This window comes from Oncorhynchus gorbuscha, linkage group LG13, assembly GCF_021184085.1.
Source record: "Oncorhynchus gorbuscha isolate QuinsamMale2020 ecotype Even-year linkage group LG13, OgorEven_v1.0, whole genome shotgun sequence".
Lineage (NCBI taxonomy): Eukaryota > Metazoa > Chordata > Actinopteri > Salmoniformes > Salmonidae > Oncorhynchus > Oncorhynchus gorbuscha.
In genome coordinates, this window is record NC_060185.1 from 38,782,357 (window position 1) to 38,807,637 (window position 25,281).

General features: G+C 44.1%; 2 protein-coding genes across 3 annotated transcripts in view; one reads left to right on the top strand and one right to left on the bottom strand.

The window, feature by feature from the left end:
- LOC123992847 (structural maintenance of chromosomes protein 4-like) overlaps positions 1–2,328 on the bottom strand; it is a 28,252-nt gene extending 25,924 nt beyond the window's left edge. The window contains 2 exon segments of the mRNA XM_046294414.1: positions 490–649; positions 2,137–2,328. Coding sequence (XP_046150370.1) covers positions 490–631 — 142 coding nt within the window. The 5' untranslated portion in view covers positions 632–649; positions 2,137–2,328.
- Positions 2,329–2,472: 144 nt separating this feature from the next.
- Positions 2,473–25,281, top strand: part of LOC123992848 (intraflagellar transport protein 80 homolog) — an 88,376-nt gene continuing 65,567 nt past the window's right edge. Inside the window, exons 1-8 of one of the 2 annotated variants that reach the window (XM_046294415.1) lie at positions 2,473–2,601; positions 4,196–4,279; positions 5,023–5,244; positions 9,179–9,289; positions 9,405–9,473; positions 14,149–14,258; positions 16,899–16,988; positions 17,119–17,256. In XM_046294415.1, the coding sequence (XP_046150371.1) occupies positions 4,243–4,279; positions 5,023–5,244; positions 9,179–9,289; positions 9,405–9,473; positions 14,149–14,258; positions 16,899–16,988; positions 17,119–17,256 (777 nt within the window). In that variant the 5' untranslated portion in view covers positions 2,473–2,601; positions 4,196–4,242. Of the gene's footprint in view, positions 2,602–3,614; positions 3,842–4,195; positions 4,280–5,022; positions 5,245–9,178; positions 9,290–9,404; positions 9,474–14,148; positions 14,259–16,898; positions 16,989–17,118; positions 17,257–25,281 lie in introns of those variants that run through there. The other variant, XM_046294416.1, reaches the window with a different exon arrangement.

The following is a 25,281-nucleotide window of genomic DNA, read 5'->3' on the forward strand; positions in this document are numbered from 1 at the left end:
AAAAAAAATACAAATAAGCAGTAAAATATGACCATGACAATAGTTTTCGGCCAACAAACGCTCCAACCATAATACTTGCTAAACCGAGAGTAGACATGTCAAATATAGTTATTGTTTTCGGACGAAGATCTCTTGACAAACCATTCACCAACGTTAAATAAACCGAAAGATATAGAATCATGGTTATGATTTTCTAACATAGAATCGTTCAAAAGCATTAATACCCAAAAATAAATTACCTTGCAAATTGCGCAGGCTGGAGACAAAAGCACACACGCTACCATTATAATAATCTCAAAAATCACAAGAGACGTTTATTAATGCCTTGCTTACGTTTGAAAAACGAACCAGCAAGCTTCGTGTTATGAATAACACAACTGTGCCAGTTGGACTCAACCATCACGCACTAACATTCAACAAAACACGTTGCCATTGAGTAGACGCGCAACTTATTTAGATGCAGACACCAAAACACCCTTTGTTACTTACAATTTGTCGGCGGTGCCTCTTGGCCATTGGAGTTCGCTTCTTTAAGGGGTACGTCCAACTCGTCTTCGGAGTCATCCCGAGGCTGCGACCCTTTCCCTCTAGACTTGGAAGCAGTTGAACTTTTCGACGTTTTGGCTGGCATGATTTAGAATCTAAAGATCTAATCCAAATCACAGGAGTAAAAGTTAAATCCAGTAGGTGTTCTCTTGTCAATCACCTCTCCACAATTGATAGTCAACGTGAAGCACCCCGTTACCCCCCTCCGTCATTTCCCCATCACAATCGGCCATTTGATCCAACCTATATTCTTTGCTATACTGAGTTACACCGTCAATTATAAAGTTGCAAATAAATGGCCAGTCTGCTGTCTGATAAGACCCCAGATCTAACATTGTTTGTTTTAGATTCTTTGCTAAATATGTATCGTTTTAAACAAATGTTATTAGTGGATATACACGAGGGTCAGAGATGCAACCATATTCTCTAATCGGTAATAGAGAATATTTGACAACTGCAATTTAACCCCCCCGACGAATAAAAATGAACGAGCTTGTCTAACTCTAATCTCTTCCAGTCAAACAACGTGATTATATTGGTCTAAACTGACAACATTCACCAAATGTCACTTCATTATAGAGAAATTAACTGATAAGTTACCGGACAAATCAAGTGCGTGTAACTAAAATACAAAAATGGTGACGTTACAGGCTGTCAGTAACGCCAACGGAGCTCAAAAGCAAAGCAAGCGGTACGGCGAACTAGTTAGCAAAAGATGGAGTTAAATGTGCAAAATGAAGTCATAGCACTGAAGTAGCCAATCAGAGTCAGAGTTACTTTATCATTAGCGCCATGTAGGCTGCACTCAGTAGTCCAAGATGACCAGCTTCAGTTGAAAGTGTAATGTTTAATTTACTTGACAGATCGATAGTTATGTCACTACTAATCTAAGATAAGGTAGCTACAATATGGCTCTCTAAATAGCAATATCACTAACGTCACTGTGTGAATAAATGTCTCATGCTGTGTATAAAAACAGTTAACTGACTTAACAGTAGTCTTGTGGGGGGGGGTTGTCCACTTGAAATCTAGTTAGCTAACGTTACCGTTATACATGGCAAATATTCATCTAGCGAACGTTTACTTAGACTGGGAAGACGTGGAAATAGCCATCTACTGTATCGTTAGCTAGCTAACACACTATAGCTCGTTATTGACTAATGTCTGGTAATTAGCTAGCAAGCGTTAGTCGGGTTAGAACACTTCGTGATTGGTTAACTAGTAAATTTAACTAGCCAGTTGGTCTTTGTTAGCCATGATTTTCACGTCAACTGTTAGCCACGAACAAATTAACTACTAGATAGCCAACACACAACTAGAGCACAGATGAATAGGGGAACCGGTACTTTGCTTACAAGTTAGATAGCTAGTTAGCTAACGCTACTTTGCACTGGCTCGCAAAGTTTGCTGTCGTCTGATCACTTCAAGTTATCCAATTAGCTAACTAACTCAACAACCACATGCATAACCGGCTAAAAGTGCCCACAAACCTGCTGGCTAGTTAACGTTAGTTATGGTTTGATAAACTAGCGAGTTTACTAGCTGTCTTTTAGCTAACTCTTTCGTGTTCAGTTACAATGTCAGTTTTACCTTGCGGACGAAGTTCTTGTTGTAACAATTCCCTCTGTATCACCCTGTATTTTCAAAAGTTTATGGGGAAACGGTTCTCGATATCGCGAAGCTAAAAAAATAAAGTGATTAAAAGTCAACCCCGTGTCAAATCGTTAGCTCGCTGCAAACTCTCTCTCGTAAATGGCGCCTAAACTCTGTTGTCGAACCAAAATTCGTTACAAACTGATGCAAGGACCCATGGATCCTCATTGGTCAAAAAACAAGAAATTCAAAAAGAGGGCCGATGCCAAGTCTAGTTTTGAGCATCCATGAACTTAAACTTAAAACAGGTTTTTGCATTCAAGTTAACATTGTGAAGAATATAACTTATATTTTGGTAATGATTTGGGATATTTTCATAAAATAATTTTAGAAAATAGAACGCGCCGTGACGTTTGGGCACTGTTGCCTAGTGACGACGGAAGGGTGTTGTTTACGATACTGGTAAATGTTTTGTATTTTGATTGTATTGGTTGAAGAGTCGAAAATATGTAAGGGGTAATAAATAAACAAGGGGTTATGCGTCATATGGAAAATAATGCACTAGGTGGAAGGTGTGTGCCACGAAGCATTAGCGGAGTGGCACTAACCTTCCACGGAGTTGCATTATTTTCCAGAGAACCCATAAGAAAGTTAAAGCCCCGAGTTTATTATAACACGGCTATACTTTAACAGACTTGCTAGTTCAGCTAACCAAACCATCAGTCCTAGCTTGCTATTTTGAAAATCGAATTAAACAATGGCAATAGTATTTTCAATTCGACTTTTGCTTTTAAAAGCAGCTCAAACATCCGTAAATGTATTTTGGCTATCTACTCGGGTTTCAGAGCAATCTCGTTTGTGTGCCAGAGCGCAGAATAACTGGATAATTTACGAACGTGCAACACCCGTTGAATATGACAGGTGTCAGTAAATGTTGGCCAAAAAAAAATAATTAAATTGTTGCTAGCACCACAGTTACAGTCATTAACGCTATAGATAACATGAAAACAGCCTAACTAGCCCTGCTCGGGCGAGTAATGTGGCCAAAATGAGGTGTTCTCTCATTTGTGTCTGGAAGTAGCTAGCCAACGTTAGCCAGTTGGCTTGGGCGCTGACTGCGGTTGTGAGATCAGAACTCTCGGCTCAACCCTCGTCCTCCGCCAACGCTTTGAATTTACGAACGGACAATCTGACAACGCACTCAGACACACTAGAGGCAATTTACGAACGCACCCGTAGAATATGTAAGAATTAATTTCATAGCCATTGAATTATACCGTCCATTACAGGGAAACAATATAAGCTCTATAATGTCCTTCAAGTTAATCAGAAACAAGTATTAAACAATACTTGAACACATTATTCCTTTGTAACATGACATCAAGACCAAGCAACGTAAGCCTTAGAATCTCTAGAGTTTGTTGCCAAGGAACTCTCGCGATAGTAATTTACACAGCCCGAGTACGTCAGCGAAATTAGAAAATGAGTATCTCTGCCTACGTTTCAGACCATTGCTTGCTAGCTGCATAGCTATCAGTCTATTTTTCTGGTTTTGTCGATTAGTATAATTGTTGAGGAATATATAACCTTATATGCATGAACTATTAGCGTTGGTATGGCAACTGGACATGATTGGACATGATTAGTTGTCTGCTATCAATTGTGATAACCGTGAAGACTCAGCACGTTAGCGACAGTGAAGGTACCGTAGCAACGACAGACGCTTGTTTGACTAGAGAGGTAGCTAATTTAGCTAGCGTAGCAGCTATTCAAGTAACTATCAACTACCTAGTAGTTGCTATATACGGCCAGTGCTAGCGATATGGCTTCTGCACTCCAAATAAAACATATGCAGGCATAACTTAGTTAACTCGACAACTGTGTTTTTTTTTAAATTGATCAGCCAGTGTTACTAGTAAACTGAGTACTGTTAGCTATGAATAGCTAGCTACTTAGCTACTCACTTTGCTAATTGTATAGCAAGCTAATACATTCTGTTTGGTAACTAACTGTTATGTCCAATTTGAATGATCGATGACAACCCTTCTGTTTACAGTGAGTGCCTAGTACCTATTTTCTGAAGACTTCACATTAGCCACCACAATGAGATTAAAGACATCATTACTCAAGGAACCGAAACATATCCTTTTCAGTTTTGTGAAAGATGGAACGATACTACAACAGTGCTTTGACCTGATTGTTCGTTTTTTCTATTGAAAAAACAATATGGACAGTCAGCAATCATTAATGAAAAATATGTTATGAAGTTGTTCCTCTAATAACATACTAGGGCTCTTTTGCTCTGGTCTAGGGGGTATGTGTCCGTTCCTCCAACTCGCTCTAACGTCATGGACCAAAGCCAGAGACAAATATGATATTCAGTGCACCTTGCACCACCAGACCTGGGTTCAAATACTATTTGAAAACTTTTAAATATTTTGAGTGTTTGCTCTAGCCTGTCCGGAGTGGCAGATGGGCTGGGTTTGCAGTTTTGGGACTATTTGAATGTTCCATTTGAATGGTTAATCAAGCACACATAACCCAGGTCTGCCTGGCACCTTTCTAAAGGCATGCTTATTGCAACCTGTATGTAGGTGAAAATGTTTTTATATGCTAATTGCTCAGACTTGTGTGTGGATCTGCCCTACCTAAACACAAAGAAATTTTAATACTGGATCTGTGTTTATTAATTCACCTGAAAAGCAACCACTGTGGTTGAGTCTGTTGCAGTCATCAACCCTGGACCCAGAGAGTTAGGCTACAGGGTGTGAGAACGTTTGTTCCAGTTTAACGCTAACACACCTGGTTCAAGTCATTTAGATATTTTGCAGCAAGCACTGATCTATTTCCACCTAACCATTGTCCTCCTTAACATCTGGACACATAAAGAGCTTGTGAGCTGTGTGGGCTGGACCACTGCAGACGAGCTGTACTCATGCAGTGAGGACCACCAGATCCTGAGATGGAACCTGCTGACCAGTGAGACCAGCCTGGTGGTGAAGCTGCAGGAGGACCTCTTCCCCATCGACCTGCACTGGTTCCCCAAGACGGTGGGAGGCAAGAAGCAGGCCCAGGCTGAGATCTTTGTGCTCACCAGCACTGATGGCAAGTCACCAAAGGGCCCAATAATGATGAGGAATAATACGAGATTTTCTCGTAACAGGCTTTGATAATTTGTTTCGATAACTTTATTTATGAAGCACCTTTCATACCTAAAAGCACTATCTGAAACATGTTTTTGGCACCGCAAACATAGAAAATTAATGTTGCATTTTAAAGCAATGGTAGTTTCTCACATTATTCAACAAGACAGATTGATATTTAATTAGGTAGGTGATAGAGGATATGAGTCCCAAGGTACATAACTGCATGGGTCTGTGTGAAATGTCTCTCATTGACCAGAGTGCTACACTACGAAGCAAGCTTCTGTTAGCTGCACATTCTAGGTCAGGCTTCATTCGTACCACAACCGTGGATATTGCCCGTCTGCCTGCTTAGCAGGCGTGTAACTTGTTGCACGTGGCTCGTTGAACGCCGAGCTCTTTGTTGAGGCATTGCTGAAACATCAATCCATGGCCAAGTCGGTGCCACATTTTCAGTTGTGCCGAAATCAAAATGAAAGAACATGTATCTTGCAAATCCAGCAGGCTTTGGTGTGAAATGGACTTTTCGAAGTGCCATCTTTATTTTATTACTTATCGTTAATGCCGTCTTTGATGTGCTTATCAATGAACAAGCACCCTTTTCTGACTCCTGTCGCTCCTTCTGTCTGTGGAACAGCTTGTTGTGTTGTGGCTATATACACTGCTCAAAAAAATAAAGGGAACACTTAAACACCACAATGTAACTTCAAGTCAATCACACTTCTGTGAAATCAAACTGTCCACTTAGGAAGTAACAATGATTGACAATAAATTTCACATGCTGTTGTGCAAATGGAATAGACAACAGGTGGAAATTATAGGCATTTAGCAAGACAGCCCCAATAAAGGAGTGGTTCTGCAGGTGGTGACCACAGACCACTTCTCAGTTCCTATGCTTCCTGGCTGATGTTTTGGTCACTTTTGAATGCTGGCGGTGCTTTTACTCTAGTGGTAGCATGAGACGGAGTCTACAACCCACACAAGTGGTTCATGTAGTGCAGCTCATCCAGGATGGAACATCAATGCGAGCTGTGGCAAGAAGGTTTCCTGTGTCTGTCAGCGTAGTGTCCAAAGCATGGAGGCGCTACCAGAAGACAGGCCAGTACATCAAGAGACGTGGAGGAGGCCGTAGGAGGACAACAACCCAGCAGCAGGACTGCTACCTCCGCCTTTGTGCAAGGAGGAGCAGGAGGAGCACTGCCAGAGCCCTCCAAAATGACCTCCAGCAGGCCACAAATGTGCATGTGTCTTCTCAAACGGTCAGAAACATACTCCATGAGGGTGGTATGAGGGCCCGACGTCCACAGGTGGGGGTTGCCACTGGTGCCCTGTGCTCTTCACAGATGAAAGCAGGTTCACACTGAGCACATGTGACAGAGTCTGGAGATACCGTGGAGAATGTTCTGCTGCCTGCAACATCCTCCAGCATGACTGGTTTGGCGGTGGGTCAGTCATGGTGTGGGGTGGCATTTCTTTGGGCGGCCGCACAGCCCTGACTGCCATTAGGTCCCGAGATGAGATCCTCAGACCCCTTGTGAGACCATATGCTGGTACGGTTGGCCCCGGGTTCCTCCTAATGCAAGACAATGCTAGACCTCATGTGGCTGGAGGGTGTCGTTAGTTCCTGCAAGAGGAAGGCATTGATGTTATGGACTGGCCTGCCCGTTCCCCAGACCTGAATCCAATTGAGCACATCTGGGACATCATGTCTCGCTCCATCCACCAACGCCACGTTGCACCACAGACTGTCCAGGAGTTGGCGGATGATTTTGTCCAGGTCTGGTGGAGATCCCTCAGGAGGCCATCCGCCACCTCATCAGGAGCATGCCCAGGTGTTGTAGGGAGGTCATACAGGCACGTGGAGGCCACACACACTACTGAGCCTCATTTGGACTTGTTTTAAGGACATTACATCAAAGTTGGCCTGTAATGTGGTTTTCCACTTTAATTTTGAGTGTGACTCCAAATCGAGACCTCCATGGGTTGATAAATTCGATTTCCATTGATCATTTTTGTGTGATTTTGTTGTCAGCACATTAAACTATGTAAAGAAAAAAGTATTTAATAAGAATATTTCATTCATTCAGATCTAGGATGTGTTATTTTAGTGTTCCCTTTATTTTTTTTTTAGCAGTGTTCTTCTAATCCTTAGAAAGGTTTTGGAACCTCTATCCCTGGCAATTGGCTGTTAAACTCATTGGTACACTAGCAATGGCTGTTCGTTTGCGTTTCAAATGTCAAAATACTATCATGTGAAAAAAAGTATTTTGGAAGGAAAATGCAGTCTACTAAATGTGTAATGTGATAGGTACTTTAGTTTCAGTTAATATACATTTTTTTAGGGGGGGATGAATAACATTTAATCAGTCGTCTTCCTCAAATGAAGAGGACGCTGTCACAATCTTTGTGAGTGGGATGGTATCTGATTTAATTGGTCTTCAATTCAATGCTCAGAAACATTATTCAGGGTAAATGGAGTTAGCCAGAAGGATTCGTTGCTTTAGGAATTTACCAGTCTAAAAGGTGAGCCACTTTCGTGGTACAGGTTATCCTGAGTTGAACTCAAGTTGACAGAAGTTACCTCGCTAGCTCCTCAAAACTGATTCAGAACACAGGACTCTTGTTGTTCTCCTGTGTCTATATCAGCTCTAAACACACAGAGTGGAGATGTACGGCGATGGCAGGCGACGTGTGGTCACAATGTTAATGGCAGTGTAGGGTTGCATAAACACACCCACAAACTGAAGCAGCAATTTTCCCTTGCAGATCATGTAGTCATGAAAACGTTTGCATCTGTCTTTCTGGTACATAATGATTATAGTCATCATTTCGGTAATATTATCACAATTGACTGCTTTTTAGAACAAGTCATTGGTTTCCTTTATGGAGAGGCAGTGTTTATGTTTTGAATGTACTAGTCCTATATCTTAACGCACAGCAACTTCAACATTTTTTGGGGAGGGGGGGGGAGATTGCACAATAGTCCATTGCAGCTTGTAATGGCACATTTTTCTGGTTTCTGTTTTTAATGTCAGTGAAATTTCACATGGCTATGAAATGGTTAAATAGAAACCACAGATGTATAGCTTTGGTGTGTGTGGGGAAAATCTATAGTAACTTTTGTGGCTTTCTCCAACCTCATTTGCTGCGTGGGCCTCTGAGGCGATATGTCAAAAATGGGTTTGGTTCGTAGTACTGACAGACAGAGCAAATTCTGTGAGCAGTTTTGAATGTGGCATTTTAACAGACAGGTCTTTTAATAGAAATTACATTTTTAAAAGCCTATTTTAATTCTGAGCGTCCTTTAATACAGCAGCCATGGTCGTATACACACTACCTGTTTTTCTGGGTCTGCGACATTCACATTTGTTAGGACATCCAAATATAGAAACTGGAGAGAGAAGCATCATGCTGATTTGCAGTTTTAGGCAACCAGAAATGACATAGAACATTCTGTATTTTTTAATACGCACCGCCACAAAGTATATGGTAGGCTAGTGTCTTTGATAACTGTCTCCATGCCTGATCGCTCCCCGTCTCTAGCAGATAGGAAACTGTTTCATTTAAGCAGCAGAGAGACATCGTTTTCATTCTTCCGTCTTGTGTAAGAAATGTGTCTTCAGAAGGTTGCTACCAACCAGGACAGTGGAGCAAAATACATAATGTATGAGAACCTGACTCCATTGGTTACAGTTCTTTATGTTTATCTATTTGTTTGTTTCTGTGTGTGGCCGAGTGCCTATATTCTTTGTATTTATGAACTCTCCTGACATCATGTGTTATGCTTCTAGCGTGCGTTTTGACTGTTTGTTGCCTCTCAAGTGAGATTTAGAACTGGAGAGACAGTTAATATAGTATATTTCCTTCAACCTGTCTGTTCTTTTGTCTGTCTGTAGGCAAGTTCCACCTGGCCTCTAAGATGGGCCGTATTGAGAAGAGTGTGGAGGCCCACAAAGGAGCTGTATTAGCCGGGAGATGGAACTACGACGGGACCGCTCTCATCACAGGTGAGGGGGACTCAGGGTAATAAACACACACAAGAAAATGTAATACGCTGCTCAGTAACAAGTTTGTTCTAACTGCCGTAGGTTGTAACTCAGATTCTTGATGTTGTTTCCTTAGCTGGGGAGGACGGACAGATCAAGATCTGGTCTAAGAGTGGCATGCTGAGGTCTACCTTGGCCCAGCAAGGTAAAATGTTTCAAACTATTCTTTCAACCTCTCAGCTCAGCACTGTATTTGAAAATGAATTTGCGCAGCAGACTCGCAGTGCATAGCCACACTTTGTTTTGAAAGAAATGCAGCCACCAATATTGTCCCTTTTGAACAATTTCCTGTTTTGTCAGCATGGGGCCCTGTAGTTTTTGTGGTGCAGTTGCTCCACGGTGTAGTGACAACATTGCACTCTCTCTGTGTAAAGAGGTGTATGTGAGTGTGTGTGTGTGTGTGCTGTAGTCTTCCAGCCCAGTGTCGTCAGCATGCTTCTGTTAGACTGGCGCTTAGCTGAACTGATCAAGTGTGCTCGCATACTCCCTTAACCTCTTGGTCCTATCTGGCACGCAGGCGTCCCATCTAGACATCTGGAAATGCAAATGCACTACGCTAAATGCTAATAGTACTAGTTAAAACTCAAACGTTCATTAAAATACATATGCAGGGTATTGAATTAAAGCTACACTCGTTGTGAATCCAGGCAACAAGTCAGATTTTTCAAATGCTTTTCGGCGAAAGCTATTATCTGATAGCATGTAACACCCCAAAAGACCCGCAGGGGACGTAAACAAAATAATTAGCATAGTCGTCGCTACACAAACCGCACAAATAAAATATAAAACATTCATTACCTTTGACCATCTTCTTTGTTGGCACTCCTAGATGTCCCATAATCACTATTGGGTCTTTTTTCGATTAAATCGGTCCATATATAGCCTAGATATCGATCTATGAAGACTGTGTGATAAACGGAAAAAACGTAACGTCATTTTTTTTAATTAAAAAAGTTGACGATAAACTTTCACAAAACACTTCTAAATACTTTTGTAATGCAACTTTAGGTATTATTAAACGTTAATAAGCGATCAAATTGATCACGAGGCGAAGTATATTCTTTAGCTGTCCGTCTGGAAAAAATGTCTGTGTAATTCTCAACCAAAATATCCGGTCAGAGACCGGAGGAAATGCATTGCCTTGCGTCTGTTTGACCAAGAAACAAAGCCTAGGCAAATGACAAGACTCTAGACAACGTGTGGAAGCTGTAGGTATTGCAACCTCAGCCCCATTAAATGTGGTTCACCTTTATCAATGGGTTCAAGTCGCGCATGGATATATATTTCCATTTTCAGTGATCAGATTTTCCTGCGCTTTTCGATGAAACGCACGTTCTGTTATAGTCACAGCCGTGATTTAACCAGTTTTATAAACGTCTGAGTGTTTTCTATCCACACATACTAATCATATGCATATACTATATTCCTGGCATGAATAGCAGGGCGCTGAAATGTTGCGCGATTTTTAACAGAATGTTCGAAAAAGTAGGGGGTAGGATTAACAGGTTAAAATACCTTTGCTTGAAAAACAACAAAATTCGGCAATAGTTCTGTTAGTCCTTCTTGAGATGTCATAGCCAGTGTACACTTCCTCAATAAATCTGTAATTCATTTTTATGTGCTGTACCAGTCAAAAGTTTGGACACACCTGCTCATTCCAGGGTTTTTCTTTATTTGACTATTTTCTACATTGTGGAATAATAGTGAAGACATCAAAACTATGAAATATCACATATGGAAACATGTAGTAACCGAAATAATGTTAAACAAATCAAAATACATGTGGGAACTCCTTCACTGTTGGAAAAGCATTCCAGGTGAAGCTGATTGAGCGAATGCCAGGAGTGTGCAAAGCTGTCATCAAGGCAAAGGGTGGCTACTTTGAAGAATCTCAAATACAAAATGTATTTTTATTTGTTTAAGACTTTTCTTGGTTACTACATGATTCTATATGCGTTATTTAATAGTTTTGATGTCTTCACTATTATTCTACAATGTAGAAAATAGTACAAAGAAAGAAAAAAATGTTGAATGAGTAGGTGTGTCCAAACTTTTGACTGGTTCTGTATGTGCCAAGAAGAACAATTTTACATCTAACTAAGATGTTTGTGGCAGTATATCTCAAGTGAAACAATGTGCATGAAAACGAGTCGTCTCTCGTTGAATGACAACATACATATAATTGAAGAATCCCTACTGTTGACCAATCATCAACGAAGGGGTGTGGACTTCGGCTACCGACATCGGCTTGACTCGAGGAAAAAAAAATTCAGTACCCATGTGTGAATGAGAAAGCACTGTGTTAATCATAGGGGGTGAGTGTGTCAGCCTGGTGCTTTTTCAAGTCGCCTGTAGGTCTCTCTCACACTCTGTGCCCAGGCAGAGGACCTGCTGGGGCCGGGCCAGGGACAGTTGTAATGAGGTCAAACCCATGAACACAGCCACGTGAGTTACAGAGAGGGAGAGACGGCGCTAGCGGAAATTTTGTAAACATAAGGCAACACACAGCCACCAATTAAAGTCTCACACACAGACCGCTGTGTTCATTAAGGCCCCTTCTGCTTTTTAGGGCACCTCACTGGATGAAAGAGAGAGAGCGAGAGAGAGGTATGTAGAGAGAGAGCGAAAGGGATTTGATGAAAAGAGAAAGGCTTGTCACAGAGCGGTACAATACTGTTCATGTGTATTCTCTGTGCCGTGTCACAAAAGTTTCTCCATTTAAACTGAGCTTTTGGTTGAGGACAAGTGGCATGATGCGCTGCCATTATACAGCTCTGAGAATGGTGGTTATATAGTAACCTAGATAATGTCATCACAGTACATATAGAAAGACTAGTACAGTTTGAAGCTCTACAGGATATGCTTCATGTTCTGACAATTTTTAGGCTTTCACATTTACTTCCACAGTTGGGATTTGTGTGTGTGTGTGTGTGTGTGTGTGTGTGTGTGTGTGTGTGTGTGTGTGTGTGTGTGTGTGTGTGTGTGTGTGTGTGTGTGTGTGTGTGTGTGTGTACAGTGTCTTTACAGTGTGTGTGTACAGTGTCTTTACAGTGTGTGTGTACAGTGTCTTTACAGTGTGTCTGTCTGTGTGTATTTAAAACTGCTGTAAATGATGCCGGTGCGACGATCTGAAAGATGGCCTTTGTGTTAATAGTGTTTAGTCCAGCCAGATGATTTAAGATGACAACCATGGAGGATTTAAGATGACAATCTGGCAGACAGAGAGAAGTGTGTGTGTGTGTTGAACTATTAGGGTGTAATGCTGCTGGATACAGTTGAAAATGCAGCCAGTTCCATTTTTATTAAAGGCACCGTAAAGTTTCAAAGGTTTATTGGAGTGGAGTTTTATTAAAATCCATAAAAAAGACTCCTAATGATCCATTTCTCTAACCAGTACTCGCATACAGATGGTTTACTTATTAATTGATTCATTGTGCCATTTTGAAATATCTTCTCAGAAGTGGCCCCCAAAAAATGTTGCCGTTGATGGTAAAACCTGGCCATCCGGATGACATGGATGCATTCTCCTGAATGAATGGGCTCTTTGCTTCCATAGAAAACTGGGCAGAGGCAGGAGCAGTTTCGCCACACGATGCACATTCTCCCTCAGTCCTCTATTTAATGTGTCTGTCTGTGTTGTTGTGAACCATGGCATTGACTGGACAGGCTTGAGAGGGAGTGAGCTGCACAGCCGCTGTTGCACGTACAGATTTGAGGAGCGCATGGAGGAACTGGTGGTGTCTCTTAACAGGTGTGGACACATCATCCACACTGCAGATGCATCTGTGCAGGTGCTGCGCCCCCTTATGCACACACACACTGCAGGAGTCACGGGTACAGCTGGGGGCCGTTGTTGTGAGTCTTGAGTGCGATGACGTAACCGTGTCCCATTTGTGTGGGGGAGGAAGAGTGAGGGAGGAGAGGACGTGTGTAGAAGAGGAGGAGGGGGGCAGAGGGAACTCGTCTCAGCCGTCTCTCATTGTCAGCCCGCGATCATGTGACCTCTTGGCATTTGAGAAACCACAAGCAGGGTTAAATGTCAGCCTGCCTCTCTCACACACACACACACACACACACACACACACACACACACACACACACACACACACACACACACACACACACACACACACACACACACACACACACACACACACACACACACACACACACACACACACACACACACACACACACACACACACACACACACACACACACACACACACACACACACGGTTTAGGCAGGTTTCTCTTAACGCTCAGCTGTCTTGGTGTGATACACAGCCGGGTCTGCAGGATTCCAGCAAGCTTTGCACGCAAAACCCCATTCCTACAGGCTGCACGAGGTGAACCTTAAGAGTAAATATGACACTGCTGTGGTGTGGAAATTAGAAATGCAATCTCCTCCAGCTGCTGCAGTGTCTCTGTGTTTGTAAGGAACACCAAGCACTTCTCCCTCTTTGATAAGGACTGCCTCGAGGTAAACTGTGTGATATCTAATCAATGCTCTGATGAAACCAGAGTCAACTAACTAGTGGATCTTCTACTGACAGAATTACTTTATTATATGTCACGCTGTCTGAGGAGGAGATGCAACTGTGAAATGGCCTTAAACAAGTTTCAGTTGTCATAATTTTCTGATGTTAATGGATGTGTTATGAAAATAGTATTATAAAAGTTATTGTTTAAGCACATGGACATTGTTAAGCAGTGTGATTCCTCACCTCCTGCTGTGTGTGTCTCTCTCTCTCTCTCTCTCTCTCTCTCTCTCTCTCTCTCTCTCTCTCTCTCTCTCTCTCTCTCTCTCTCTCTCTCAGGGTCTCCTGTGTACTCGGTGGCCTGGGGCCCGGACTCTGATAGGATCCTGTACACGTCAGGCAGACTGCTGATAATCAAGCCCCTGCAACCTAGCGCCAAGCTCCTACAGGTACTGTGTGTGTGTGTGTGTGTGTGTGGGGCTTGAAGACCTCGCACTCCAGTGAGTATTCTTCTTGTTCATGTACATTTGTTTATTGTTTTTGGCACTGAATTGTGCCTGGGACCCTGAGTAAACACCAGAGGGTTTAGTGTGCACCCCCCTCCCCCCACCTCTTCCCTCCCTCTGAGCAGAGCAACAGCTGGCAGTGTATGGAGAAACCCCCTGCACAACTCTGAGCCCTATAACCCCCCTCACCCCATCCCCCTGCTCCCTTTGGGGAGAGACAGGGGTTTGGGGAGGCGGGGGGGTATGGAGATCAGGAGTTGTAGTGATAACCTTCACATGGCAGGAGGAAAAAGGAGACCATGACTGAGTTGACTCCTCCTCTCGTCCTCCTTTTATGGCACGTGCCTTTGGTTATCTGTTGGTTGATACATCTCATGAGTATTGACCTACAGTGCCTTCGGAAAGTATTCAGACCCTTTGAATTTTCCACATTTTGTTACGTTCTAATTCTAAAATGGATTAAAGTGGGGCGTCTGGTTGCCTAGTGGTTAGAGCATTGGGCCAGTTACCGAAAGGTTGCTGGATCGAATCCCCGAGCTGACAAGGTAAAAATCTGTCGTTCTGGTAACATTTCTTTTTTCTTTTTTTTTCTCATCAATCTACACACAATACCCCATAATGACAAAGCAAAAACAGGTGTTTAGATTTTTTTAAACATTTATTTTTTAAAGAAATTCACATTTGCATAAGTATTCAGACCCTTTACTCAGTACTTTGTTGAAGCAACTTTGGCAATGATTACAGCCTCTAGTCTTTTTGGGAATGACGCTACAAGCTTGGGACACCTGTATTTGTGGAGTTTCTCACATTCTTTGCAGATCCTCTCAAGCTCTTGTCAGGTTGGATGGGGAGCGTCGTTGCACAGCCTTTAACAGGTCTCTCCAGAGATGTTCAGAGACTTGTCCCGAAGTCACTCTTGCGTTGTCTTGGCTGTGTGCTTAGGGTCGTTGTACTGTTGGAAGGTGAACCTTCGCCCCAGTCTGAGCAGATTTTCATCAAGAATCTCTCTGTACTTTGCTCTGTTCATCTTTCCCTCGATCCTGACTAGTCTCCCAGTCCTTGCCGCTGAAAAACATCCCCACAGCATGATGCTGTCACCACCATGTTTCACCGTAGGGATGGTGCCAGGTTTCCTCCAGACGTAACGCTTGGCATTCAGGCCAACGAGTTCAATCTTGTTTTCATCAGACCAGAGAATATTGTTTCTCATGGTCTGAGAGTCCTTTAGGAGCCTTTTGGCGAACTCCAAGCGGGCTGTCATGTTCCTTTTTACTGAGGAGTGGCTTCGGTCTGGCCACTCTACCATAAAGGCCTGATTGGTGGAGTGATGGTTATCCTTCTAGAAGGTTCTCCCATCTCTCTGGAACTCTGTCAGAGTGACCATCGTGTTCTTGGTCACCTCCCTGACCAAGGCCCTTCTCCCCCGATTGCTCTAGGAAGAGTCTTGGTGGTTCCAAACTTCTTCCATTTAAGAATAATGAAGAACTTCAATGCTGCAGACATTTTTTTGGTACCCTTCCCCAGGTCTGTGCCTCGACACAATCCTGTCTTGTCTCATGGCTTTGTTTTTGATCTGACATGCACTGTCAACTGTGGGACCTTATATAGACAGGTGTGTGCCTTTCCAACTCATGTTCAATCAATTGAATGTACCACAGGTGGACTCCAATCAAGTTGTAGAAACATCTCAAGGATGATCAATGGAAACAGGATGCACCTGTTTGAATACTTGTGTAAATAAAGTATTTCTGTTTTTTAGTTTTAATACATTTGCAAAAATGACAACCTGTTTTCTCTTTGCCATTATGGGGTACTGTGTAGATGGAGGGGGGGAAATTATTTAATCCATTTTAGAATAAGGCTGTAGCGTAACAATGTGGAGGAAGTCAGGTCTGAATACTTTCTGAATGCACTGTGTGACTGTCCAACCTTTCCTTACTTTTTTGAAGGGGAAACTATTCTGACGATTTTTCCCAGTCCCATTCAGTATGCTGAACAATAAGCAGCACATCAGGATGTGTCAGTAAGTCACTTGGCGAACGCTGGGGTGTGTGAGTTAGTGTGTGTGTGTGTATTACAGAGATGTAATGGGGTCTCTGACGGGGTCGTGTGTGTGATCTCGCACCCGTGGCGACCTGTGAAGGCTCTGCCCTGTTTCCAATTAGAGCCAAATCCAAGCTATTACATTAACACGGAGCAGACTGGGAGGCTGTCAGAGCGAGCACCTCGCTCGACCTATAGCTCTCTCTCTCTCTTCTTGTCTACTAGGCTCCTTCTGATAAGAGCGCTCTCCTCCCTGTATCTGCTTTGTCTTGTCTCCCTGCAGACTTCTCCCGCTTGTCCTTGACAAAAGAACCTCTGAGTCATATTAGCCTTCAGCCCAGCGTGTAGTATATCGATATGGACCTGTGCCCCCCCCCCCCTCTTTCCTTTCCTCTCTTTCCTTCCCTGGGACTGGTTAACCGAGGTGTGATCCTGAATGTATTGGTTGGGTATGGAGAATATCACTGCTCTCGCATAAACATCTGCTCTTTCTCTGCTCCCTCATCTCTTCCTTGTCCCTCGCTCCCTTCCTCTCCCCAGTGGAAGGCCCATGATGGGATCATTCTGAAGGTGGACTGGAACTCTGTGAATGACCTGATACTGTCAAGTGGAGAGGACTGTAAATACAAGGTCAAGTGTATCCCGTGATCAAAAATGAACTGTGTTATAACGTGTGTATCATGCAGTCGCAATACTGTCTAATTGACCCTGTTCCTTCTCTTCCCCTCCTTCCCGTCATCTCCCTCCTTCCCCCTCTCAGGTGTGGGACAGCTATGGTCGTCTGCTATACACGTCCTCGTCACATGACTACCCTGTGACCTCGGTGTCCTGGTCTCCGGATGGGGAGGTGTTCGCCGTGGGCTCCTTCAACACCCTGCGACTCTGTGACAAGACCGGGGTAAGGGCTCCCCTCACCCCACCACATGTCCACTGCCAACCCCTCACACACCTCTGTGTACTGTCACTGTGTGTGTTTCAGTGTGACAAACCTGGTTCTGTAAGAGGTCCTCCATCTCTTCCCTAGTGTGTGGAAGTAGATGGTGAATGCATGGTGTCTCTCTCTGTACACTTAGCTCATTGGTCTCTGTCACATGTCAGTATTAATATCTGGGGCTGATAGTGCTGTTGATGGTAAGTGGACTTGTAATGAGCAAGTGATGGATGGCAGGTAGCCCAGGTAGCCTAGTGGTTGGAGCGTTGGACTAGTAACCAGAAGGTTGCAAGATCGAATCCCCGAGCTGACAAGTTAAAAATCTGAACAAGGCAACTAACCCAACTGTTCCTAGGCCGTTATTGAAAATAAGAATTTGTTCTTAACTGACTTGCCTAGTTAAATAAAGGTAAAAAATGTTGTTTTATTATTCTTCAACGCATGGCCAGAAACAATATATCTTAGCTGGATTCCTTGTTTAGTTAGAATGGCCTAATGAAAACAAACAGCACAGGGCTCTGGTCCTCTGCACTGATCACCACTCATTTCATGCTACATTTTGATCTAATTAGAATCAAATGGCATATTTTTTGCACCAAAACAAATGGTCTGGAGAGAGACTCTGAGCCAACGCAGATGTCTACACAACACTGAGGTTATGAAAGAGGTTGTGTGTGTGTGTGTGTGTGTGTGTGTGTGTGTGTGTGTGTGTGTGTGTGTGTGTGTGTGTGTGTGTGTGTGTGTGTGTGTGTGTGTGTGTGTGTGTGTGTGTGTGTGTGTGTGTGTGTGTGTGTGTGTGTGTGCGCGCTTGTAAACACTGTGTATTTTAGTTTGTGCATGCATGTGTGTATTCAAGGGTATTAGCTTTCACTTGTCTAGTTTTTACAGATCAGTGTGGATGAAGGAAAGTAGATGTGGAGAGGAAGGAAGCCATCTTGTTCTTCTGAGTTGAACCCTCAGTAGTACGCTAATTCCATTCAAGCCTGTTACTAGCTTTTAGGGATTACGAGTCAGAAAAAAGTTAGTGCTTGTTACTGTACTCTTGCTGCTATCTTCTTTTCACACTGTAAATATTGCTTTATTTTTTTATTGAGTACACAAATCCAATAAGAATATTTGGACTAGTGAGACCACAAACTCTCTGAGCGGGTGTAATTGTGTCGAATAATGAACCTAAATCACCTTTCTTCACAATGACAATCATGTCTCTGTGTTGTGAGTTTGTTTACGTTGTGGGTCTGTTCCATTGTTTGTCATTGCGCCACTCTGTCTTGTGGTGGGGTTGACTGTGGCGCTCTCTCTCTTTCTGATGACGCGTACAGTAACTCTTAACTGGAGTAAGGGTCTGTTTGCCTTCACCTCCTCCCAGGCCACAGAGGGAGAGTGTGGTGTATACTGTAGCCCGGCCCTGGCCCGCCGTGGGAGGGTTGCACAACACCAGGGAGAAGAAGACCGAGGAAGAAGAGAAACAAAGAGAGAGAGAAGGCCACTCAAAAGTCACTTCATAACTGCTCCTTGATAAGTTGATGAATCTGATCCCGTGTTCTGTCGGCCCAGCGGCCCTTGCTTTCAGTCTCCTGCACATTTGGTGTGTAGGCTGTGTTCCAGTACGTACAGTGCAACTGTTGCATCCCTGCCTGTATCTGGGCTGTAGTTGGGCTGCGGTGCAGAAGGAGTTAAGCACAGTGAGGAATCTTTGCTGTTACTACCGTGACTAATGGGCAGGAGTTTCATTCTGTATCTGGTACAATGAAACCTTGCACTTTACAGAGCGCTGCCTCAGCAGGAACGGCCAAGCACGTTTAACCCCTAACCTCCAGCAGGACTTCTCTCCTCCTCTCTATCTATCTCTCTGTCACCTTTTCTTTTTTCTTTCTCCTTATCTCGCTCTCTTTCACTCTCTCTATCCCTCCATGGGACAGATGAAGTGCATTACCCTCCTCATTACCACAGGGCTGGGAGGAGGGGGGATACCCCATTACACGCACACACACAGATACTGAGGCACACATTAACAAAGATGCACAGATACAGACACACACATGTTGGGGCTAGTCTCAACGTCAGCCCAGGACTGAACTTGATCAATTTTTCTCATGTTTTTTTTTTAATGGATACTTGATTATCTTGATATATGTCTCTCTATTGACTTGAATAAGGCAGCAACTGTTAGGGTCTTGTCCCCAGCCCCTCTCCTCTTTAGGCATGGCAGATCTTAGATTCTCTATTAAGCACAAAGCAGTACACTGTCACTTTTTTTACTGGATTTGAGCACAAGAAGTGAGTGTGTGTGTGTGTGTGTGCCTGCGTGTGTGTGTGTGCCTGCGTGTGTGTGTGTGCCCGCTTGTGTGTGTGCCTGCGTGTGTGTGTGTGCCTGCGTGTGTGTGTGTGTGCCTGCGTGCGTGCGTGCATCCGTGCATGCACTCCAATGGGCCTGCGAGACAACAGTCTATTTACGAGGCACTGCAGCTGGTGTCTAGCGTCTGGACTCTGTCACGATCCCTGACACTGTGACACTCACTAACAAGTGTGACTCATTGTGCCCTCTCTCCTTCCCTCTCTGCCTTTCTCTTGCCTTCCTTTCCCACCCCCCCTTTCTCAAATCAAATCAAATGTATTTATATAGCCCTTCGTACATCAGCTGATATCTCAAAGTGCTGTACAGAAACCCAGCCTAAAACCCCAAACAGCAAGCAATGCAGGTGTAGAAGCACGGTGGCTAGAAAAAACTCCCTAGAAAGGCAAAACCTAGGAAGAAACCTAGAGAGGAACCAGGCTATGTGGGGTGGCCAGTCCTCTTCTGGCTGTGCCGGGTGGAGATTATAACAGAACATGGCCAAGATGTTCAAATTTTTCTCTCTCTCTCTTCCCCTTTCTCTCTCTCTCCCCCTTTCTCTCTCGTCTGCAGATCGGTACACAGACACTATCATAGACCCTGTTAGTGTGTGTGTGTGTTAGGCTCATTTGTCAGAATAACAAATACAGTCTGATGATGACGCTCCTGTGGATGCTATGACATCACAGTAAGATGGTAGATTGTTTTTCTGTCTTCAACTTTCCTCTCTACCATGAAGACCTCTGCTGACTCTTTTAGACAGAAACCCCCACTCCAGCTCACTGATAACCTAATGCACGCCAGACGGCGTGTTCTATCCCATGTTGGGTCTTGTTTCAGGCCTTAATTGAAATGTTCAGAACAATCATTGGGCTATTAATACCTGCTGTTCCCAGGATGTGGTTGGGACTGAAGACGTGGCCCAGCTCTGGCCCAGTCCAGGAACCGAGAACCAGGAACCCTTCACTCCACTAATTAGCCAAAACCAATGGCTGTCCTGCTTCAGAAAGCCTGTACTCAATCAGGAGCGGCTGATGGCTTCTTAAAGCTGCTATTTGCCCATCTATTTGACCTCATCTGAAACAGCGCTATGACATGAAGTCAGAAATGTGGTCTAAATCTGTGCTGGGTTTCCTACCACCCGACACACACACACACACACACACACACACACACACACACACACACACACACACACACACACACACACACACACACACACACACACACACACACACACACACACACACACACACACACACACACACACACACACACACACACACACACACACACACACACACACACACACACACACACACACACACACACACATTGGAAGTGGAAAGTCTGAGGCTCCCTCTCCACTCCCATAACATCTGCCTGCCCCACTCACACAGCCATAGGAGATAAGTCGTCATAAATTGTCAAATGTATAGCTGACAGTTGCAGCGTTGTTCTGAAGGGGAGGGGGTCATGATTTGGAGTATAAAACCACTGGTATCTGATGTAATGCAGATATTATTTTGCGCGACACGTAAAATGTCCCGAATCAATGCAATTGATGATTTAATGATTTATCGTCTCCAGCTGTGATTTTTCTGCCTGATACAATGTCAGTCTGTTGGCTCACATAGCTACACAGAAAATACGCCGTACAATGTGTTCTGATAGCGTTTGGAAACACTGTAGGAGCGTTTTTTAGTGTAACATGGTATGATGTGGAGAATCCTATGAGGTCAGTCTGGTCTGACCTGTGTCCCATTCTGTCTCTCTGTGTTTGTGTGTGTGTTTAATAGTCACATGTACAGGGTTGCAGGTGTGATTACTGGGTACCGTGAACATCTTAGGCTCCAACATGCAGTACTAAGTGAAATACAATGATGTAAATGGTAATAAAACAATGTATAGAAGTATAAATAATACTACATACATCATAACTGTAGCAGTGATGAATAAAGACATATCTTTGGGGTGGAGGCAGAGCAAAGTGTTGGGGGGTGGGGGAGTGTCCATAGAGGGAGCAGCATGACCATTGAAGGGGTGCGGGGAGTGAAGCAGCTTGATGGTCTGAGGGTAGAAAGTCTTGCTGTTTTTGCCATGATGCTCATGTACTGCCCACAACTGAGTAATTGAAACGGGGAGAACAGGGCAGGGCTTGGGTGGCTGGGAGTCCCTGATGATCTTCTTTGCCTTCCTGAGATACCTGGTGTTGTAGGTGAAGGCAGGCAGTGTGCACCCAATGGTTTGTTCGTTTGGCTGCATGTATCACCCTCTGAACAGCCTTGCCGTCTGTGGTGGTGAAGTTTCCGTACCAGGCTGTGATGCAGCCTGACTGTATGCTCTCGATGTTGCTCCCGTAGAACACTGTGAGGGCCCTCGGGACAGGCCAAATTTCTTCAGCATCCTGAGGGTGAAGAGTCGCTGTCGTGCCTTCACCACGTTGTCCGTGTGGTTAGACCATTTCATCTTCTCTGAGATGTGTACGTCGAGGAATTTGATGTTATTGACCGTCTCCACAGCGGCCCTGTTGATGAGGATGGGGGTGTCCAGCCTGGTTCCTCCTGATGTCCACAATCACAATATTTGTTTTGCTATCATTAAGGGGGAGGTTGTTTACCTGGCACCACGGTATCAGAGTGCCTCGTTGTTGTTGTTGGTAATCAGACCTACTATTGTCGTCAGCGAACTTGATGAAGGAGTTGGAACTGTGTGAGGCCACGCAATCGTGGGTATACAGGGAATACAGGAGGGGACTAAGGATGCACCCTTGTGGGGCCCCCTTGTTGAGAATCAGTGTCAAGGAGGTAATGTTACGTACCGTCACAACCTGGGGGCGGCCCATCAGGAAGTACAGGACCGAGTTACATAGGGAGACATTCAGACCCAGGGCCATGAGCTTTGTATTGAGTTTACAGGGCACTATGTTATTGTAGGCCGAGCTGAAGTCGATGAACAGCATCCTCACATATGCATTCCTTTTGTCCAGGTGGGTAAGGGCAGTTTGCAGTGCAATTGCGTCATCCGTGGATCTGTCAGGGCGGTAGGTTTGACTAGCCTCTCAAAGCACTTCATGTTGACGGAAGTGAGTGCTACTGGTTGGTAGTCGTTCAGTTTCTTTGAATGACTTACATGTGTAGCCCACGTTGTCATTGGGGGCTCTCTTCGGCAGCTCAGTGTCATTGTGCTCGAATCGTGACTAAAAGGTGTTTAACTCCTCCGGTAGGTTGGCGTTGGTGATGTGGCTGGCTTTTCTTCTCGTAATCCGTGGTAGTTAGGAGCCTCTGCCACATTCGCCTTGTGTCCAATCCGCTGAATTGCTCCTCCACTTTGTCACTTTACATGTTTAGGTCGTATTTGTACTGTTTAACCATATTTTTTCCCCCAGTCACCTTGCCCTGTTTATAAGCAGCATCTCTCTTTTCCAGTTTTGATATAAGGCTGCTATCAGTCCACGTTTTTTGATTCCTCATTCCCACCCCTGGGTCGCTCTCTTTTCTCGGCCTCTTGTCTTTCTCCTAACTGACTTCTTATCCCACCACTCATATTTCCACAGTTTTATCTATCTTGTCCTTCTTTCTCTCTAGGGAATGTATCTGTATGTGACTTTAGGTTCCCTGTCAGGTCCCTTCACTTAGACTTTGTAAGGCTGGGATCAGTGTGTCTCCCTTCCTTTCTATAAAGTATCAGTTTCTATTCTCCAGGCTGTACCACTCCAGTGTGCCCTGCTTGGCTGCCAGCCTCTGGCCAACGGCTGGCCTGGAAACGCTCCCTGCCGCTGGAGCGATATAAAAGGCCTCTGAACTAAACGCTGGTTTGAGTCCTGAAGCGCTCTTAGTGGAGCATGAAAAGGGCAGAGAAAACGATTGTAGATTTATTAGTCTTTTCTGCTTTATCTGTTTTCATCACATTAGCTACGATGGTTAGCGCAATGCAGATGGCGAACATGTCACTGTAAAAGTGAGAGGGCAGGCTGCACGAGTTGGACAGGGGGAAAGAAAGGGAGAGGAGAGCTCCGTGGAAAAACAGCAGATGTGGAGGGGGTTACACACTAGAGAGGGAGAGAGAGAGCGCAATGAAACAAAGAGAGTCCTGAGTCAGCAACGGCAGAGCAGTTTTCTCCCCAGGCAACTGGGCTGGGCTCCTCCTCTCTCTCTCTCTTTCTGCCTGACACACTCCACATGCTCCTACTTTGTCTCCTCGATCTCCTTCTTCTCTTGCTCTCTCTTTCAAAAAGCAATATGCTTTATTGCCATGGCGTTTACAGGTACAACAATCTTGTTAAAGACAGTTAATTAGATAAAGTATTAAGATCACTATCAAATGAACTAAATGAGAAACAGAAAAATAGGTGAACTTACCCTCACTACACACTTTTTCTCCACCTTTCTCTTCCCCTTATGAGCAAAACTCTACTTTACATGTTCTCTCTCTTTCTCTCTCTTTCTCTCTCTCTCTCTCTCTCTCTCTCTCTCTCTCTCTCTCTCTCTCTCTCTCTCTCTCTCTCTCACTCTCTCTCTCTTTCGTTCTCTCTCTCTCTCGTTCTCTCTCGTTCTCTCTCTCTCTTTCTTTCTCTCTCTTTCTTTCTTTCTCTCTCTCTTTCTCTCTCTCTCTCTCTCTCTCTCTCTCTCTCTCTCTCTCTCTCTCTCTCTCTCTCTCTCTCTCTCTCTCTCTCTCTCTCTCTCTCTCTCTCTCTCTCTCTCTCTCTCTCTCTCTCTCTCTCTCTCTCTCTCTCTCTCTCTCTCTCTCCAACCAGCTGCAGTTTAGAGAGGGAGAGTTTAAGCAGTGAAATGGGCACTTTGGGTCTATCTTTACCACTAAGTCAAGACTCTCTTCCTTCACACATTTTCTCTGTTTTCTTTTAAATAATTTTTACTTCTCCTTTTAACACGTCTGGGTGAGGTTGCCTATGAAATGTTTTTGAACAAGTGGACACATTCTGGTTTTAACAGCCTCTACTTCTCAGCCAGTTAAAACAGCCATCAAATGTATCTCTTCAGTTTGCGTGGTAATAACACAGGCAGGCACTGCAGGCAGGTTCAAGTCCTGGTCTTAAATGAGCAGTGCAGGACAGTGGAATGCTACATTAACCCGCATTCATGAAAAAGCAGCCTCCTATTTTCTCTTTTATAACAGCTCTCTTCAGTCACGTGTGTCTTCAGGTAAGGATGTGGAGGGACTGGCATTACCAGGTGTTGGTTTGCTGTGCTTGGATTTTTGTTGGCACGGCTGATGGAAAAGTGTATGTGTTTCAGGATCTTTTTTCAGATGATTGACTGCACTTCCGGTGTGTGTGTGTGTGTGTGTGTGTGTGTGTGTGTGTGTGTGTGTGTGTGTGTGTGTGTGTGTGTGTGTGTGTGTGTGTGTGTGTGTGTGTGTGTGTGTGTGTGTGTGTGTGTGTGTGTGTGTGTGTGTGTGTGTGTGTGTGTGTGTGTGTGTGTGATCGGTCAGAGTGAGAGGCACTTGTTGACATGGTATTAATCTCTTGAGTTTGGCGTCAAGCTTGCCATGTTGAAAAGTGAACGGAGAGCGAGCTTGAAAAAGAGTAAAAATAAGAGGGGGAGCAGCTGATGGTATATATATATATAATATATCCTGTGAAGTTGGCTGGAGAGTGGGGCTGGGAGAATTGGTCTCCATAAACGATGGTGGTTACC